A 19,014-nucleotide genomic window follows, 5' to 3' on the forward strand; every position below is an offset into this window, starting at 1 on the left:
GAGTACTTAGCCTGCTTCTGTGGAGGGGCTAGCGTGCAATTAATTTTTTTCATTAGAATTATGGAAGGTGATTTCTCCAGCCTTGAAACAATCTTTGGGTTGTTCTGACCTTTTTTTTGTGCTTTTGAAAGTCTTTGTTGTGGTTGTTAAAATGCAGATGTAAGAACCGTGTGTCATTTTGGCCTTGGTCTTACTAGGGCCTCAGAAATAGAATGACCTTTAATTCTTCCTCAGTATATTTGAGGACTGTGTTACTCCTTTTAGTCAGACTCTTGTTCTGGAAGCTTATTTTGCATAGCTTATTTCTCCAGACAAAGGTGGTCATGTTTACCTTTTGCTTCTGCCATGACAGATAGTGGAGGAGTTACGGGACCGAATCTTGCAGCTCCGCTTTCCCCACAGGGTCCAGAGCAAGGAGGCAACTCCAAAAGCGAAGAGGAAAATGCTTGGCAGCAGTTCTCCCTCCAAGTCCCCACCTGTGGCTGGGGCCCAGTCAGCCCTCTCAGACAGACCCTGCCTCGTAGTGCTGCACAAGCCTTTGGAGAAGCTGCTCATCAGGTAGCGATGGAGAGCCGGGCGGTCAGTGCGGCCTCCTTGCCCTGGGAGGTGGGAGGAAGAGGGGCTGTGGGTGGTGCTGCCAGTGGCAGGATGGGAGGGCTGTGAAGCCTGGGCTTGTGGTGGTTTGGGTTGTGTGGCTAGGAATGGTGGCTGGAGTCTGGGGGGGCTGTGACTTGCAGGGAACCTTGCTGGAAAGGCAGATTTGTTACTCTTACCAAGTATGATGCAGAATTAAGCTTAGTTAGCACTGTGTGAGCGGGATATTGTGCTGGGCTAGCCACATTCTGCTGCTGGAGGGCTCTGTCCCAGGCCCAGCAAGCAGGCTGTGAATCTAAGCAGCTCTGGTCCTGAGCAGAACTTCCTTTGTACCTCAGCAAGCCAAACTTTTCTTTCTCCTAGGTATGAGAAGCTACCTTCTGACTATCGAGCTCCCTTCATTCTCAACTTGGAGCATCCTCCGGTGTCTGGCCCGCTCACTATGGTGGCCAATCGTACTGCCTCTTCCACCCTGGCCTCGCTGTCCCGCTACTTCTACCACCAGCGTTGGATATGGAGTGTCCAGTCGGGGCTGGCACCAGCCGTGCCCATCACAGCTGTAGCCCAGCTCCTTTCCACACTCACGGAGTAAGTTGTACACCTGAATGAAGATGCTTTCTCTGGGGTCCTGGGGGTGCAGATCTGAGGCAGAGAGTTTTGGTCCTGCACACAGCTTCCAGAGCTACTTGGGCCAGTGCTTTACCCAGTTCTGCAGCTGCAGTTGAGGAAAAGGAGTGTCCTGGAAGACGTACAAAAGGGCAGGCGGTGTTACTATGCCCAGAGTGTGCTGATCTTCACTCAGGCTGTCCTGTGCAAAGTGCCACCTTTCCACATTCTCTGTGTGCAAATCCCTCCCTTGGGAAGGGAGGTGTTATGGAGTGAGGGGTTGAGTCATTCTTGTATTTAAGGCTTGCAGTACAGGTACTGAAATCCTCTTTGACTGCCTCTCTGTTGCCAGGGTCCGTCTGTCAGAGGGTTTCCACTTTGCATCCAGCGGGGATGGAATTATCAACATGGTGCTGGAGCTGCCTATACAGGTGAGCCTGGAGGCTGCCGTGGGGAGGGAATCCTCTGTGGCTTCTTCTTAGGTGGATTCACCTTCCTGTGGTGGGTGTGTGGGATTCACCTTCCCACCTGCTTCTAGCATGTACCCTTGCTGTGTATAGGGAGACTTACCTCCTCCCCTGAAGAAAAGCAGCCTGTGGGTTGGGTCTTTTCCTGTCTTTATCAGCAGTTAGAGAGCTGCTTTGCTGGCAGTGACGTGCTGTGCTGGAGGAGTTCTTGGGGCTGGTGCAGGCTCCCTCTCTCCCCCACCATGAGCTGAAGGATGGGGCCGTGCTGTGTAACTGGGCTCTGGGTAGGTGTGGGCTGTTGCTGCTGGCCGGGCTTATGCTGTGTCTCCCCTCCAGATTGACGGCTCAAGTGAGAGCAGCAGCGGCAGAGAGAAGCACACCTGTGTTGTCCAGTACATCCTCTTCCCCCCACATTCCACTTCCACCAAGGACAGGTGAGGCTGGCCCTGCTCCTGGGGAGGGCTGGCAGCGGGGGGGCACAGCTCCAGACTTGCCCTTCGCAGGTAGCAACAGAACGGACACCTACCTGTCACAGATAGCTCACCACATAGACGGGGTTTTGCCTGCACACCTGCAGTTTTTGTGGCTCCTCTCGCAGCTCTGAGAGGAGCTGCAGTAGGCTTCTGCCTCTGTTCCATCTCATAGGATTTTTGTCCTTCCTACAGCTTTTCCACTGATGATGACAATGATACAGAGGTGGAGGCCATTGAGGTGGACACAGAGCTGAACCTGGTCACTGAGTGCTGGGTAGAGCCACAGAGTGGCTATGTGCACAGTACTGCTGAGAACTGGAAGCACCTCCAAGGCTTGCCCTACCAGAAAATACCTAAAGCGGTGAGTCCCTGAAAGGGTTTGGGCATGTGCTTTATTGTGGAGAGAGAGGGTTTTGTTGCAAGTGCACCACAACGCTGGAGGTAAGTCACTGAGGGCCAGAAGAGATGGCAGTGCTGGTGACAGTCGAGGCTGAGATTTCCAGAAGAGGAACTGGGCTGCTGGACAGAAATGGCTTCTGAATTGCAAGGCAGGGGATGCAGTGGTGCTCTGGGGTAGGTGGTTCCAAGAGCCATTCCAGTAGAGGGGAGCGGGCTGGGTCAGAGAACAGATTGCAGGCAGCACTGCCTGTGTACCCCCTGAACAGGCCAAAGGGAAGCTGACAGGCTGGTGGAGCAGCGGGGAGCCATGAGTGAGAGTAAAGGGGTCAGGGGACAGGAACGTGGGTGTTTCCTCTCCGTGCCTTTAAAGTGCTTTCTGCTGCATTTGGGGATAGCAAAATTCTGCTGCGTACAGCTGAGCCTTGACTGCTTATTGCAGCTCTATCCACGGGACCTTGCGTGCATTGCCACCATGCTGACATTTGAGTACATCAGCCAGTTGTGCCAGAACAAGGAGTGGGTCTGCCCTCCTTCAGACACCAAAGCTACTGAAGGTGAGCACAGCGTACATGTCCTAGCAGTTCTGAGGGAGCAAAAGGCAGCCAGGCCCTGAATGTACTGGGGAATGCTAGATGCTTCTGCAAGGTTGAGCATTTATTTTGACAATAACTTTCTAGACTTTGATGGCTCTGGGTCACTTTGTTGCACTTGTGCTAAGCTACCAGAGATCTGGCTTCATCCTGGGAAGGCCAAAAAAGCACTGAGACTTTCTGCCCGGAGTGGGGAAGTGACGAGGTGGCTCTGCTTGAACAGGGGGTTGGACCAGATGACCCACAGAGGTCCTTTCTGACTAGCTCTTCTGTGAGAGGGGCTGGTTTCTGGAGCAGAAGGAAGATGAGCTCACCCATGCAGTGATGGGCAGGGGATGTCTGGGCAGGTGGTTGTACAGAAATCAAAAATGATGCAAGCAGAAGCTCCTCCATCCTCTGGAAACTCTTGGAACTGAGCAGTTTGTGTCTTGTAACTGAGCAGCTCGTGGGACATTTTTGTTGTGGTGGCCCTGTTCATCTCTAAACCCTCTGTGAATGTTCCGTTATCTCATGAAGACAGGGAAAGAGCTCTTGGGAGGTCTGGTCTGTCCTCCAGGGTAGGATTGCGCTACTCTGATCTGACAGGATTATCGTAGTTCACTGAGAAATCCAGGAATGTGGGAGGGGGTTCACTTCTGCCAGGCAGTCTGTTCCGGTATCTCACTGTTTTTGCTTTAAAGCTTTTCCCAAATGTCTAGCCTAATGTTGCTTCTTGTCACTGGTTTATCCCATCCTAGATCTTCTGTTTGCTTGCCTTGCAGTGAGTAACACAACAGGTGTTGAGTGGGTTTGAGGGAGCCAAGATCACCCCAAAGTCTGAGGGCAGGACCTGAAGGAGCCCTGTTGGGTCATTTCACTGATCCCGTGGGAGGAGGAGAGGGCCAGGAAAGCTCAGGGCATGGAGGTCAGGGACTCCTTCCTGAGTAAGAGGACAGGAAATGTCTGCAGGGATGTGCAGAGCCTGCCGGATGGGAGATCACTCACGGGAGCCGGGGGGAAGAGAGGGGTGTCCTTGTCCCTGACATCTCTGGCAACATAGGCTGCCTCTGGCTCCTAGTGTGGCCGTTGGCCTCCAGCGGCGTTTCCTGTGACACCAATGCACAGTTCTTTGTGGGCCTGGCTGTGCTGCAGGCGGCCTGGGCTGCGTAGGGCCTCGTGGTTTCCAGTCCATCCTTGTGTGAAGATGGCAATAAGCCCAGGGGACTCTAAGAGTGAGGTACCTCTCTGCAGGTACCTCACAACCTGCTGCAGGTTCCATCAGGCTTTGATCTTCCCCACACTCATTCTTTGTATCCCTCTGCCCTCCCAAGCAGAGGGAACTGGGGCAGTGCTGTTGTTGATTGTCACTTGTGCTCATGTGCTGTGTTTGGGGCTGGCACCGTGCACGTACAAGTGACCTGGGGGGCAGGACTCCGTGGTGCCATGAGGAACGTCGTATTCCCAATTCTTCTTGTAGATCCAGACATGGGGGCTGGTTTCCGAGTGCACGAGATCCCGTTCCAGTTCAACCTCATGAAGCTGTTGCCCAGGTGCCAGCAGGTCGAAATGTTCTTCCTGATGCTGACAAAAGGTAAGTGCCTCTTCACTGCCTGCCTTCTCCTGTCCTCGTTCCCTGGCTTTGGGCACCCTGCTGTGTGTGCTTGTCTCCCTGGGAAGCGGGCCGTGGGGCTGCCATGCCTCTTCTGTTCTTCTCAGCTCTGCAGTCCGAGGGCTGTGCAGATACATTGCTTTCTTGGGATGGCAGTTTTGGAAGAGCTGCTTTTGTAAGCATCCAACCTAGGCAGTGGCTCTGTGTGGCAGTTTCTTGTCCTTCTCTTCGGGCATCTCCAGAACAGTTACAGTAGCATGGCGAGTCAGTGCTGGGCGGCTCGTGAGGCTGGCACTGCATCTCAGCATCCTCCAAGGCAGACTTGCAGGGGTGCTGCGGGAAACTTCTGGCTGTGTGGAAGTGTCACTTTGCAAGGGGCTGCTTCCTGGGAGCCTGGGCTGGCGGTGGCTGTGGAGATGCTGTCTCTGAAGTTGCCGTGGTTCTGTTTTGGAGCAGAGAATGAGGAGGTGACCAAGGACTCTTCATTTGTGCCCAATGAAATGCTACTAAACCTCTTCCATGGCTGCCTGCAGCACGACCTCAGTGATCGGGAGATCCCCATGGCTGATGCTGATCACGTGGCTTTCATGGAGCAGGTTCTGCAGCGGGATCGTGATGGCCATCAACCACCCTTCACTCTCCCTGTGATCCGAGGTAAGGGCCAGGAGCATGGCAGCAGGGACGCTGGCGGCTCGGGTGTCTCAGAAGCCTTGCTTTCAAGTCTCTTCCTCAGCTGGTGTTCCTCAGGTTGGTTTCTCTGCTCCATTCCAGAAGAAACCTTGAAAGCCTCTGGGACCGTGGAGCAGCAGGATGCTTCTGCATCCTATCATCTGGTTGGCAGCAATGGCACCAGGGATATGACTGGCTCCACGAGTACTCTGCAGGTACTGCTACACTGCTGTCCCTCTCCTGAGCCCTCTCTGGGGGGCAAGGGAGCAGCTGTTGAGGATCAGGAGAGTTAGCGTGTGGGTTGAGAACAGGTTGAAAGGCTGCTGTTTTCCCCACAACCGGCAGCAGTTTAAGCTGTAGCCTGTGGCTGAAGTCAAGCAGGAATCCAGTAGGTGTGTGGGCAGTTGCACTCACCATGGGCCTAGCCTGTTAGAGCAGCACCGATGCTGCGCTGCAAAGAAGCTCAGAAACCATGGGCAATCATTGCCTCGAGGTCAGAACCAGCCCCAGCAAAGCTGGCTTAAGTTAAACATTTCATGACTGTATGCACTGTGTTTCCTGGAGCCAGGCTGCTCCAAGAATGCTGCATGGACTCGCCACAGAGTGATTTCAGCGCCATGCCAACCAGCAGTCGTGGAGGAACTTGCTCTGTGTGGTTGCTACATGCGCTGGGGTAGGCAGTGCCATGTGCTGTGAACTTATCCAGCTTCTGCTTTCATCAGAGCCTTGGCAACACAGAGCTGCCTGAGGATGATGTGACCCTGAGTGATGCTTCGGGGCCCTTTCCCCCGCAGTGGCGATGCTACGCGAAGCTGGTCAACCCGCAGCACGTCTTCCTGACCTTTCTGCCAGCCACGTTCTCAGGTGAGGCCCCCTGTTGTGGGGAGGGAGAAGATCCAGCAGTCCCAAGCACCTCCTCGGGAAAACAATAAAAGCAGAAGCAGCTCTTCCTAGGATGGAGGGAAGACTGAACAGCAGAATCTAAACCCAGCCTTCTTGCACTATTTGGCCAAGAATAGAGCAGTGCAAAGTAGTGAATGTCTTGTTCACTCCTTGGACGTGGTGCTGCTCACTGCTGATGGGATGGTTTGGGAGAGTCCCTGCTTCTGGGCATTGGGGCTGGTAGGCTCAGCTGGAGGAACTCTTTGGAACACAGGCAGTGGGAACCTCTGCCCTCTTGGGAATCTATGTGGAGGGGTTAAGCGGTTGACACTGAACAGAGGAGGATTTTTTTTGCTTTTTTTTTTTTCCCAGATGTACAGAAGCTGATGGCTTGCGGATTGGACAAACCTCCAAAAGATGAGAGTAGATCTGGAGAAGATATCCTGAGACCTGTCTCTGCAGAGCGAAGCAGGCCTGAGTCTGAAGAAGGGGATGCTGCAGTGCCATTACCTACCCTCAGCATAACACCAGCGCATGGTACTGCCCTCAGAACTACACCTGGCTAACATTAGTGCAAGGCCTTTCCTTGGCTATTCCCAAGCACACTGGTTCCTGCTGGTGGGCAGATTGCGGCAGCAGGAATAACGCACCACTACAGCCTGTCAGCTCCTGCCTGGCAGTCAGCATAGTCAAGATCAGGACAAGGGGCACAGTAGAACCTCAGCCAACTTTCATGCTGTTTATGGGAGAGTGAAGGAGTGCAACGTGAGCTGAGTGAGCATGGCAGAAGGCTGGCTCCCTGTGGACCAGGAGGTTGCGGGTTTATAGAGACTACTAGGAAAGGCAGTCACTGGTTTACACAGGAAAGTCAGCAACTATTACATTATGGTCTAGACTGGCACTACCAGCAGCACGTTGCCTTAGAGAGAAAAGCACGGGTGGCGTCCTGAGGCGTGTGGCATTTGATTGATCGGCCCCTGGTGTAGTCAGCCAGGTCTGGGGATGGTGGGTTGTGCTGCTGCAGGAGGTGGTGATGGTGGTGACAGGTCACAGCTGCCCAGGAAGGACATCAGTGTGACCAAGGCACTGCGCTGAGTGGTTGGGTGCTGGCTGGGGGGAATGGCCCTGGGTTTTGAGTGGTGAGAAGCTTGTAAAACCATTGCTGCTGTGGGAGCCGTGACCTTGCAGGCCAGGAATGAGGAACTCACTGAAGGCCTTTATCTCAGGATTCTTTTTCTTGCAGAAGTGAGTCGTGACACTGGAGAACAGGCTGGCCCCTCACGGAGAGATGTACACATCTCCTTCTGTCGCCAGAACTCACAAAGTGAGCTAGGCGAGTGTCGCAGATTTCGCTGCCCCATTTATATCTACAGCTGTTCTCTGGAGTTGTTACGGGAGCAGCTTGTCAGCCCACGGACACATCGTTCTCCCCGGGACATCTTTTTCAGGTAATGCCAACCATACTTGGCTCCTAGACAGTGGGCAGAGGAGCATCCCTTGTCAGGAGTGTCCCCTGACAAGAGGCTGGCTCTAGCCCTGCCTTCTTCTCTTGGCTTGGCTTATCTATCTTAGAGCAGCCACTGCCTGTGCATGTGCTATGGCTCTGCTTTACTGGCGCCAGAGCCATTTACAGTCTAAAACATGCTTTACAGGTGCTGAAGGCTTCTGTGGCTCCTTTTTTCCCAGGTCCCAGTCTCTGGAGCGTCCTCCTGCTGCTGCTTGGTTAGACCACAAGCATAAGGAGTTGGTGAGTTACTGCACACTGCTGCAGGAACACTCCCACCAGTGCTACGTGAAAGGTGAGGAGTAGCATGGTGGGGTTTGGGGCAGCGTTGGGGCTGGACCCTGGGTCTCCTTTAAGAAAGCAATGTCTTATTTTTCTTGTGATGTTACCCTGAGGAAAAAGGGAGGAGTTGTGGGACAGCTCTTTCACGAGGAAGGACTTAAAGATGCCTCAGTATATTCCCTGTGGGCCTTGCACTGGCTGTTCCTGGACCTGTGCAGTGCTGTGGTGGTGGGATTCCTTCTTGGGCTTTTTCCCTCACCTTCAGGGTGACAGATCCCTAGGCCACTCTTGGCATGGCCAAGGCCAGGCTAATGCATAGTGCTAGACATCCTGTCTGAGTCTCGTCTCACAGCACTGACAGCAGCTCTGTGCTGAGACTTGGTGAAAGCCTGGTCTTTGCTCCCCAGAATATGGCTATTGCCTGATTCTCGTGGCCTCACATCCTTGCAGTGGGCTCGAGAGCTGTGTTTGATCCGTAGGGCTGTTCAAGAGCCTTCAGCAGTCACACAGCATCAGTTCCCAAGACCTGCTTACAGCCATGGACTACTGCGAGGAGCTGCTCCAGGAGATCGACATCACCAACTTCCTGCTGACAGTGTGCAGCCATGTCCGCTCCTTCCGAGAGAGCCACCAACATTTCCGTATGCACCCCAAGACTGCCAGTTTCCAAGTGGGCAGCATAGAACAAGAAGAGGAGCAGAGCTCTAGGGAACGGGGTGTCTTGGTCTCTGAATCAAGGTAGGGGCCCACCTTGGTCTTGCTTGTGTTCTGAACGTTGGGCTGGGACAGATCAAGAATCTGCTGCTGCTTCTAGAAAGGATGTCATAGGGCAGGTGTTAAAAGAGACGTGTGTAGGAAAAGATATTTCCACTGGAATATGCCCCTGGTATGTCGTCTACCAGGACCTTCTTGTTTTTATGATCTCTGGTGATGTGCATCTTTTACCTGTCTCTTGTAGTCTTAGCTCGTAAGTCCCAACTGCCCTGGGCTGGAGGGCAGTTTGTCTGCAAGTAACGCTCTCAGGCTCGTTGTTTCTGGAGAAGTTGTGTCTCCTGCTGCCTGACTCATCTGAGATTTGCTGTTGACTCTGGTGAACAGGACAGGTGACATCAAGCTTTATCCTTTGATCATAAACTTCTGTTCTGCTAGGATATTTCTGAGGTTTGTGTTGCCTCTGGAAACCTAAGGAGGGAGAAATACTCTGCCTTACTATGCTGCGTGTTGAAGAAACATTCTAAGTTCTTCATCCTCTGTTTGCTCTTGACTATCCTTGGTTCCTTCATGTGAGTTCACTAGAATTAGTTGGGAATCCCCAACCCTATTTCTTCTTACGTTGTAAGTCAACAAGATGAGGCTCTGTTTTTGAAGAACGTTCAATGTTTGGATAGTCCAGTCACTTCGTCAAGTGCAACTTTCACAAAAAGAAACTGCGGAAACTTTTCTTGGTTTATAAAACACGCAATCTGAGTTGGGATTGGTGATTATAATAAGCATTTCTGAAGGATGTATAGCTTGTGATCTGCCATCTGTATTACTAATTCGGGCACCTGGCAGTACTTTGACCAACCTTCATCCCACTCCCCAGATCACTTTCTCTGAGTTGTAGGGACCGATTCTGTCACAGAGCTGATGCGTGTGCGTGGGCCTGAGCTTTGTGCTCCCTGTGCTGCCAAGACATTAGGAATGCTGGCATGGCAATATTTGCTGTGAAACGCCTTGAACTGGGCTTTGGGAATTCACACGACTGCAGGCTGATCTTATACTCAGCCACTTGTCTCTGTTTCCCAGGGAGGGGATAGCGTGCTGCAGAGTAAGTGACCACAGGATTGGTGTGGTTAAGCTGCCTCTGGCCTGGCTTCAGACAGCCTGGGTGCTTATCTGGGTTCGTGGGTGGGAGGAGAGCTTCTGGGGCTGCACGGGTGGGGACTGTGGGGACATACAAGTCACCTCGTGTTTACGCAGATGAGGTGTGGGGAACTGTGAGGTGGGATGCTTGCTGGGTAGATAATGCATATAACTACTGCTTCTTGACTTGCCTGTCTGACCTGTCCACAATTCTTTCAGTGCGGAAATGGAGGACTACAGTGAGCAGGACTCCCATAACATTGCTAGCCCCACAGAAGAGCCGAAGAGCAGTGTGGGCACCAGTTGCTGTTCAGAGTTTCCCCTTTCACTGCTTGAAATTGGACAACCCTGCCAGGCACACCCTGACCTGCATAAAATTATCCAGGTGAGGATCATGGGAGCTTGCCTTGGCTCCCACAGGACAGTGGAGTGGAATGTCTGCCTCATGTTTGCGATTTCTCTTTCAGGAAAAATTCCTGGAAATTGGAAGTTTACATTTCAAGCCAGTGCCATCAAATCCTCACTATTTCTTCTACTGCCCACCATCAGCCAAGAAGGAGGTAGGCATGGTGCTGCCCTGGCAGGCACCTAGTCTTTGTGGAGTGAAGTAGCTTTACTTGCAATCAGATGGGGATTTTGGGCTGGTGGACTCCTGGGCAGACTGAGCCCTTGGAGGGCATCAACAGCCTGCTTCACTGCCTGGCACGGTTCTAGTACCTGCCCTCCTCCTCTCCCTTCAGGAAGAGGCATCCCGGGATCAGACAGACAGGAAAGGCAGTGAGGACATGGAGGGATCAGAGGCAGAACTGGCAGCTGAAGAAGGTAAAATTTGCTTGTTCTGTCCTGGAGAAGAAGGTATCTCGCTGTGGTAATGCCTATCAGAGCTTGGCTGTGTCTAGTGGGGTCTTTTTGCTAACAGGGATCCTATGTCAACAGGAGCTGTGTCCGGGTGCTGCATTGCCACGGAGAGTGACCCAGAGCTGGAGGTGGAGTACCGTGAGAAGCTGGAGCATGAGTTCCCCGACACGGATTCCCTCTCAGATTCCAACACAGTGAACCAGGATGACGACTCCTTCAGCGTGCTGGGAGGGGACTCGCTCAACGAGCAAGAGTTCCTGGAGCAGGAGATGCCCCCGCTCTTTGTGCACCTCACCTGCTCAGTGAAGCTGCGTAGCCAGCACAGCTCCATGCCTGTGCAATCCCTACCAACTTGTCTAGGTAAGTGCAAGCCTTGCTGTGAAGTTGCAGGGCAGTAGGGCATTTGTGGAGTCCTGACTGGGGGAGCACCCCTGGAACAAACGTGCCGTGTCCTGAACAGCACTCTCGATGGACTAGCCCTCCCTGTACTGGAGCCCCCACGGTCTCCTAGCATCAGAAAAGGGCTTTCTCATCAGGTCTCCCGTTTGCTGTGGGTTTAATTATGGAATGATCGTGGAGGATGGTGATGTTCTTGAGCCTGTCCAGGTGTGGGACAATAGCCATCTCTTGCAGTCTCTGTACTTGCCGGCAGGCTCTGTGTGTGTGTAAGCAGAGCTGTTTGTTGTATGATCCCCTTCATCTGGGATCTCTCCTCAGGGGAAGTTCTGGGCTGTCTGGAAAGCTGCCAGGGCTTGAACACCATTGATCTGGGGGACTTATGTGTGACACTGGACATCTTTGTGCTGACGCTACCCCTGGAGATAGAAGTTGTGAATACAGACATTCTCCACAACAGGTAGGTGGAGAGAGGCCCAGCCTTCACCCATCCTCTGCCTGCCCTTCCCAGCAAGACAGTTTCAGGTCCTCTCTCTGTACTGAGACTGGGGATTATCTTCCTCACAGAGCCTGCCACAGACCTTAGAAAACTAAGTTTTTTCCAGGATAGGCTCGCCTTTTAGAGGGATCCTTTCTTTTTCCTCTGGAGACTGTCTGTTTATCCTCTCTGGCTCAGAAGCTGATGCTCAGCCTGCTCTCTCTCCTGTGGCAGATGCACCTCAGAGAGCAGCGTGTCCTTCACCCGCTCTCCAGGGCAGCCATCCTCTTTCCGGTCAGATGAGGATATCATGCACAACTTGGACCGGCTCCCGTCCACAGGAGATGAGAGGTATGGTGCTGCAGCTACAGCAGTCCTCCGTGTGGGCTCCTTTTGCTGCTTAGGAGCTGCCCTGTAGTGGCTGCAGGAATGAGAACGACTGATGGATTATTCTTGTGCTATTCCCTAGGCACCCTGCACTTTCCAACCTCCCTGGAGTGCACAGGCAGGCGATTGAAGCCACTATGAATGAGGTAAGGCAGCCTTGCCTGTTGCTTGCTTCTACCTGGAGCAATTTGCCACAGCACACAGTTGCTGCTCCACACTTCCTAGCCTGCTCCAGGCTGTAGCCTCTGTCAACTGAAGTGACTTTGCTTGTATCACACAGGCCATTGGCCTTGTGCTGCCCCAAAATGTGGGACTACCCTGATAAAATTCTTACTCCAGTTGGGGTGGGACGGGCAGAAGTCTCTTCCAGAAACCTTTTCTTAGGTACTGTAAAAAGGAAATGAGGAATGTTGGGACTTGGGTGAGAACTGGGGCGGCCTTGCAGCTGGAGGTGACTTAGATTGCTCTGCGTCCCTGCTCTGCTCAGATTCGCTGGCTTCTGGACGATGAGATCGTGTCTGCGCTGCGCCACTCGCAGGTCATCAGCACCTCTATCCTGCACCGGGTGGCCACCCACATCTACAACTCCAAGGGGCGGCCCAGCTGCCACAGCGAGGTGGTGCTGCTCCAGTTTGTCTTTGGACCCGAGCACTCGCTGGAGAAGTTCAAGGAGGTAAAAGAGGGAGCCCTGAGGCGGTGTCCTACTCTTAGTTAGCGGGTTGCTTATTCTTCCCTGTGTTGCAGGAGTTCAGAAGGATGGCTCTACCAGGCTACGTGCTCAATGCAGAAGGCAGTGACTACCACTACATCTCCATCAGCCGTCTGCACTCTAGACGGGCAGCCCCAAACGCAGCAGGGACACCGTGCTTGCAGCAGCAAACCGGAGGGAGCACCAGGACAGCCCTGGGCCAGGCGGGCCGGGAGGGGAGCAGTGAAGCAGAGGCAGAGAGCTCCGAGCTGCACCATGCAAGCTGTGCCCTCCCAGAAGAAGCCCAGGGTCTCTGGGGGTGGCCAGAGAGTGAGATGCGCGTTGTGCCAGAAGCTGGAAACCCTGTAGGTGGGGGCAGCCACACGCAGGATGAGGTGAGAGACACTAAGGTGGTCTGTCAGTGGGAGGGTGTGGGACCTTCTGCCAACTGAAGGTGGAAGGATACAGGAGGGTGATGTGCAGGGAGTTGTTTGGGTTTTGTGCCTCTTTTTCTGGTCATTTTTTGCAACTTTGGCTTGTGTACAGGTCACAGGAGAAGCACTGAGCCTTGAGCAGAGCAGAGCACCTGGCCATGACTCCCTGGAGGAGACAGCTCTGGAGACAACCATACAATCCCTGCCGTCCTCGTCTTCTGAAAAGGGCAACAGTGAGAAATCACTGTTAGTGACACCGTCTGCAGCAAGCCTAGTTGAGTCTGTAACACAGGGCAGGGAAGGTAGGAGCTGCAAACGTGGGCAAGATGTACCTCAGCCTCATAAGCTGTTAAGGGAAGGGCCCAGTTTTGGCTGTAGTGTATGAAACACGACTGTTATTCCTTTTCCAGTCCCCAAACACCAGAATCAGCGCGCAGGGCTACTAGTCTCCCCTTCCCTTGCCAGGGTGCAGGCAATTTGCTGTTTAATGTTACCCGGGTTAGTCTGTGCTGCTGCGCTGATGTCCATAATGACATGAAATTCCTGGTGTTTCCAGTAATGGCTGCATGAGGCCTGTTCCCAGTGCGATGTTCCCCAGCGCTGCCTGCCCGTAGCACTTCTCTAACACGTGGAACATGCAGAGGGGCTTAGCAAGTGCTTTCATCAGCTCCTCTTCCCTTTGCAGGCTCCAGCAAGCAGCGTCCCAGCCGCGTGCAGAGCCTCGTGTCAAGCCAGGGCAGCATGGACTCTGACCACCTGGGTGAGTTCGGTGCTGACAGCAGCAGCGTGCAGCCAGGCGCTGGCAGTGAGGCGGGAGCGGAGGGACACGGGGGGCTGTGTGCCTGGGCTGGGCTGAGCCCTGAGGACGGGGCTTGGGAATAGCTTTAACCTCGCAGAGCTTGCTCTTCCCAGGGGGGAGGCTGGCTTGCCAGGCGGCCTGGGACTGAAGTGAGGGTACGTTGCAGGTTACGATGGGGGGAGCAGTGACTCAGAGTACGAGGAGGCATTAATGAGCGACCAGGAACCCAGGTGTCCCCTCATGCCGGACTTCTGGCTCATCATAAAAATTGAGCAGGACCGAGTGGAAGTCTATTACCACACACGGTAAGGAGGGTCCTGCTGTCTGGCCTTATTGTTGCTCGCTCGTCTCTGTGGGCAGGATCTCCTTCCTGCCCTGTGTGGGTGGGGAGCTGCAGGACTAGACTGGTGCCCCGTATTGGGAAAGCCACCATCCTTCCCCACCATGCATGTGCTTTCTGCATACAAAGAAAGGTGCTGTCCAGGTGTCCTACTGACCCCTCTCTCCCCTTCCCTGTAAAGCAGCCTGAGTGTGGAGAAGGCAGCATCAGCAGAGACAGAAGAAGAGCAGCCAGGGGAGTGCCAGAGTCTCAACCAGATGGTGGTGAAAAAGATCAGTGAAATCTGCAGAGTTGTCAATCAGGTAACAAATTGTAGAGGACAGGGGTAGAGCTGCCAGTCATTAGATGGCTTAGATGAGAAGGGACCTCTGGAGTTTGTCTGGTCCGGGCCCAGCTCTGAGCAGGGCATGGGAGCCAGTTCAGCAGGTGGAGTCCCAGCTTGGGGGTCAGAGGAAAAGGGACTCTGTCTGGCCCTAGGCCCTCCCTGTTGCTGCCTTGTGTGGCTGCGGAAACAACAGGACTTGTCTTTTCTCATCTGTTACAGCGCTTGCTGCTGCAGGACTTGCATGACAGCCACATATGCAACTCATTGCTGGTGGCAGAGAGCGAGGAGGACATCTGGAAGAGTGAAACTCCCTATACTTCCTACAGGCAGCGTGTCTTGCCCACAGATGGTACGAATACTCCTTTTGGCTCTGCCTCAGCAGCAGTGCAGCTGACTAAAAAGACAGTAACTTCAGTGTGATGGCCATGACTACTTGTTATTTTCTTTGCAGATTACTCAGTAGAGGAGAGCTACCAGCCCCGGGACTACCTGGCTGCCACCATGCAGTTCATGCCAGGGCACTTTGCTTGTGACGTGGTGTGGAGCACGCTCATCCACGTGCATTCACGCCTCAAGATGGGCCCCAACATGGGGGTCTCGCGAGGTGTGTACAGCCCAGGCTCCTCCTCATTCTGTGTGTCAAGAGTCTGGCTTCTGGCTGGATTGGCACAACAGGAGGGTGTGTGGGATAGCTAACGTCCCACGTTGCTCACAGCTATCCAGGCGCTTCGGTCGGTGCTCAACGCCTTCTCCGTGGTGAACAGGAAGAATATGTTTGTCTACCAGGAACGTGCCACTAAGTCTGTTTTCTACCTCCGGTAAGAAGTCAGCTTGACTTGTTGGCATGACCCTGCCCTGCTACGTGTGTTGCACCAGGCTGAGAGCTCCTTGGGGCAGGAAGTGTCTACCCAGCCTCGGGGACCCTGCTGTGACCCAAGCAGCAAACATCTGGTTTCTGGTGAATCAGAGTCATGTCAAACCAGACCGCTCCTGCTCTTCCTGCACTAAATCTTTACCTGGAAGGAAAAGTGTTGTTATGTGAGGGAAACAGAGCAATTTTTGCAAAAGCTCTGTGCTGTAAGGACTGATTCCTGGGAATTCCTCAGGGGAGAGTAAGGAGGATGTATATCTTCTGGTATGATGCTGCCATTCTTGAGAAGGGAGGCTGACACGTCTTCCTCCTATATCCAGGCTGACTGAAACCACGTACAGTGGGAAGGTGTGGGAAGCAGAGAGCACTGTTAATCCAGCATCTCGCTCCCTGGCACTGACACGCAGTCAGGAGCCCATCTACACTGAGGATCTAACAGTGAGTGCTGCTCTCTGGGATTGGATGTGGGTTTTGGTCACAGAGTACATGCGTGGAGTAGAGGAGGATGGGTGTTTGGGGAAAAGGGGGAACTTGGTAGTTCCAGCTACCTGGATTTTATGTAGAGTAAAATTTATATTGCCAGTGTGTGTGTGGGGGGCAGCAGTAGGGGTTTCTGCCTGACCTTGCTGACAGGTATGGGTGGTGCTGGTTCAGGGGTTCACATGGGAACTGCTTTCATGCATCTGGGTTTGTTTTTTTGTTGTTGTTGTTTTTTTCCTTTCTAGGGCTCTCGTTCCTCTCTGGACACAGCCTCGTGCCGTAGTGTGGACTCTGCTCGCCCAGTGGGACAGGTAGACAGGCACATCCAGTTGATGGTCCATGGAGTTGCCCCAGCAGGTAAGCATTTACAAAGCCTGGCAGCAGATAGACTGTGCTGCTGCAAAGCAGAGGAATGAAGCTCTGGTCTTTGCCCTCTTTGCTTGAAGAACGAAGAGAGAACGTCCCTCCTGAGCAAGCTGCTCTTCCTTAGCCCAGAGCTGCTCTCCATTCTGCCTGGGTGGAAATGTGAGGAAAGGACCGAGGGCCCATGATAAGACCTCTTGCAGACCAGGTGGCTTATGCCAGCTTTCCCTGTGCAGAAGTATATTTGCCTTTACTTTGTCAGCAGTCTTTTGTGATCAAGAACAGGTGGAAAACGATGTCTGAAGAAGTTGATGGTGGGGAAAGACATGTTTCCTGTGAGAAGTGTTTGTGAGGGTGGTGCATTCTGGACAGGTATAGGGAGGTGGCTGCGGTCATAACCAGATGAAGTGAAAAAGTTGCATGTTCCTCTGCTTCCTTGTTAGGGCCTGAGATCACAGATGAGTTGGTAAAAGTGCTGCGCAGGCGCTTGGATGAGGCCACCCTGGATATCATCACTGTGATGCTGGTGCGGAACTGCAAGTTGACCCCAGCAGATGTTGAGGTATGTACCAGGATAACCCCTCTGCTCATCCTGTTGCACATCACTCTTTCCTCCTTTTTAACCCATCTTGGCCCCTCCTGCCCCAGGGCAGGGAAGGCCAGGGCAGTCAGCTGCATCCCATCCCAGCTCCAGCGCTGGCTTAGCCTGGCATTCACAGGCATACACTCTGTGTGGGTGCCAGGGTAGTTGGTGGGATCACCTCTGCTGGGGTTCACAGCATGGCAGGCCTCCCTGTGAATACGCATGGAGCATTGGCCCCCATGTCTGTCTCAGGGTGCTGTCTGGGCTCTGCACTACTGTGCTCTCCCTTTGTGTACCCAGCTGGTGTCATTCAGATGCGTATCAAAGCCCCAGGGCATCCTGCTGGACTCAGCTGAGTTTTAAAGCCTTCTCTCTGCAGTTTATCCAGCCCCCTGGGACGCCGCCCACAGAAGTCCTGCAGTTTGCACTGCCACCTTCAGCTCTGCCTTGGCTGCCTGCAGTAGCCTACTACCTGCGCCAGAACCTGCTCATCTTCCTGCACACCCCAAAGTACACGGACAGCAACGTGGAGCACCACTTCAAGGTGAGGAGAGCAACAGCTTGCCCAGCTTCCACCTGCTGCTGGGGGGTGCTCGCTGGGGCAGCTCAGCTGCTGTTTTCCCAGCTCTGCCATGTGTCATTGGGGAGGAATTGACACTGAATAGTGAAGCCTGGAGGAGTTGTGAAGGACAGCAAGCAGATCCTGTTTGGCATGGTGTAAACGCGGACAGGCCTTGCTTTGTCTCAAGTAGTCACTTGCTGTGCAAAACGTTGCAGCCACAAAGCTCATGCCCACAGTCTTCTCCCAGGAGCACAGGAGGAGACCCCCTTGCAAAGTTGAGCTTGGTTCCTTGCACGGCCAAGCTCTAAGGACTGAAACATCAGGGTTAATAAAAGTTTGGGAGCAGCTACCCACTCCTTCAGCATGGCCGTAGCAAGGATAGAAGGTGAGGCCAGATGTGCAGTGCCTTATAACACTGCGTAGAGTTGTAGGAGCGTCCTTCTGCCAAACAGTAGCCAAGACTGTGCTGGTAAGTGGTTTTTAAGTAGGTAAGGACTGCTTGCTTTGTGCCAGGGGATGAACACTGCACGTGTGGACCTCTGCTTCCAGTCAGGGCAAGTTCTTTAGTCTCTGTCACTTTTCTTTCTTGCTCCCCTTAGCACTACTTCAACCACAGTGGCAGTGTCCCTGACCAGGATCTCTATCTGTACAACAAGCCGGGTGGCCAAGGCACTGGTGGCAAAGGTACTGTGCTCAACTTTTTTTGAAGGAGGGTATGGGGCTGTGCATTGGGGAGCGACTTCCCACATTGGAGAGCTCTGACTGAGGAGGGCGAGTGTCAGGGTGGCGTGTTTCTCCAATGGCTAAGGGATGTGCAGGGTGAAAGGATATGCAGGGCGTGTGCTTGGGAGGCTGCAGAACCATGCATCGATTGTAGAATGGAGCTAAGGAGTCCCCCAGAGCAACTTGCTAAGCTTGGCCTGTTGCTGTAGGAAGCAGTTCTAGATTGCAGCTGCTGTGGGGCAAGGCATAGCTAGTGGCACAGTTGTGGGGGCAATGCCTTCGCTCTTTCCTGCGGACTGCTGGAGGAAGGATTGGATAGGGCTAATCCTGCAGCACACTGTCGTGTCGTGTTGTGCCAAGGCCATGCGGTCTGTTACCTGGCCATCGTGAGTCTTGTTGTGTCCCTTGTGCACAGTCTGAATGTTCTTCTGTTATGTAGGTACCATGTCGGACCTTGTGCAGCACCTCTTTCCACTCTCCCACTTCCAAGGTAGCACCTCTGGCTCCAAATACTACTCTAGTTTCCTTTCTCATGCAGATCCCTGGTCCCTCTGGTCCCTGCTGTTCTTGTTCCCCTTGTGCTGTGGCTTCAGCTCTGACTCCTCTGTGTGTTTGTGTGTGTGTCCATCCAGCTGAGTCGCCGTTTTCTTGCTGGCTGGGTGAATGAGCAAACAGAATAAATGAGCAAACAGAACAAATGAGCAAACAACCTGCTTGCAAGCAGTGAGCTTCAAAGTTCTACACCCCTTTTCCCTGCAGGCCTATATGGCCATCTCATCCCCGAGAAGGACAGGGATTGTAATCTTCCAATTGCAGTTTCAAGCTTCA

General features: G+C 53.4%; 1 protein-coding gene across 10 annotated transcripts in view; it reads left to right on the forward strand.

The window, feature by feature from the left end:
- The window catches only part of SZT2 (SZT2 subunit of KICSTOR complex), a 56,732-nt gene that overhangs the window by 17,774 nt on the left and 19,944 nt on the right, over window positions 1-19,014 (forward strand). For 6 of the 10 annotated variants that reach the window (XM_040564922.1, XM_040564929.1, XM_040564927.1 and 3 more), the window contains exons 15-49: window positions 353-558; window positions 958-1,182; window positions 1,553-1,631; window positions 2,004-2,101; window positions 2,333-2,501; window positions 2,979-3,093; window positions 4,586-4,699; window positions 5,171-5,371; window positions 5,489-5,601; window positions 6,109-6,250; window positions 6,641-6,805; window positions 7,512-7,716; window positions 7,955-8,067; window positions 8,534-8,792; window positions 10,119-10,284; window positions 10,367-10,459; window positions 10,640-10,721; window positions 10,836-11,117; window positions 11,475-11,613; window positions 11,866-11,982; window positions 12,101-12,164; window positions 12,506-12,691; window positions 12,763-13,101; window positions 13,253-13,442; window positions 13,826-13,900; window positions 14,106-14,244; window positions 14,461-14,581; window positions 14,824-14,953; window positions 15,056-15,208; window positions 15,320-15,422; window positions 15,796-15,913; window positions 16,201-16,312; window positions 16,762-16,880; window positions 17,281-17,445; window positions 18,063-18,147. In XM_040564922.1, the coding sequence (XP_040420856.1) occupies window positions 353-558; window positions 958-1,182; window positions 1,553-1,631; window positions 2,004-2,101; window positions 2,333-2,501; window positions 2,979-3,093; window positions 4,586-4,699; window positions 5,171-5,371; window positions 5,489-5,601; window positions 6,109-6,250; window positions 6,641-6,805; window positions 7,512-7,716; window positions 7,955-8,067; window positions 8,534-8,792; window positions 10,119-10,284; window positions 10,367-10,459; window positions 10,640-10,721; window positions 10,836-11,117; window positions 11,475-11,613; window positions 11,866-11,982; window positions 12,101-12,164; window positions 12,506-12,691; window positions 12,763-13,101; window positions 13,253-13,442; window positions 13,826-13,900; window positions 14,106-14,244; window positions 14,461-14,581; window positions 14,824-14,953; window positions 15,056-15,208; window positions 15,320-15,422; window positions 15,796-15,913; window positions 16,201-16,312; window positions 16,762-16,880; window positions 17,281-17,445; window positions 18,063-18,147 (5,182 nt within the window). The remainder of the gene's footprint in view (window positions 1-352; window positions 559-957; window positions 1,183-1,552; window positions 1,632-2,003; window positions 2,102-2,332; window positions 2,502-2,978; window positions 3,094-4,585; window positions 4,700-5,170; window positions 5,372-5,488; window positions 5,602-6,108; window positions 6,251-6,640; window positions 6,806-7,511; window positions 7,717-7,954; window positions 8,068-8,533; window positions 8,793-10,118; window positions 10,285-10,366; window positions 10,460-10,639; window positions 10,722-10,835; window positions 11,118-11,474; window positions 11,614-11,865; window positions 11,983-12,100; window positions 12,165-12,505; window positions 12,692-12,762; window positions 13,102-13,252; window positions 13,443-13,825; window positions 13,901-14,105; window positions 14,245-14,460; window positions 14,582-14,823; window positions 14,954-15,055; window positions 15,209-15,319; window positions 15,423-15,795; window positions 15,914-16,200; window positions 16,313-16,761; window positions 16,881-17,280; window positions 17,446-18,062; window positions 18,148-19,014) is intronic. The other 4 variants (XM_040564926.1, XM_040564928.1, XM_040564925.1 and 1 more) reach the window with 3 other exon arrangements.

The sequence above is a fragment of the Cygnus olor genome, chromosome 8, assembly GCF_009769625.2.
Source record: "Cygnus olor isolate bCygOlo1 chromosome 8, bCygOlo1.pri.v2, whole genome shotgun sequence".
Lineage (NCBI taxonomy): Eukaryota > Metazoa > Chordata > Aves > Anseriformes > Anatidae > Cygnus > Cygnus olor.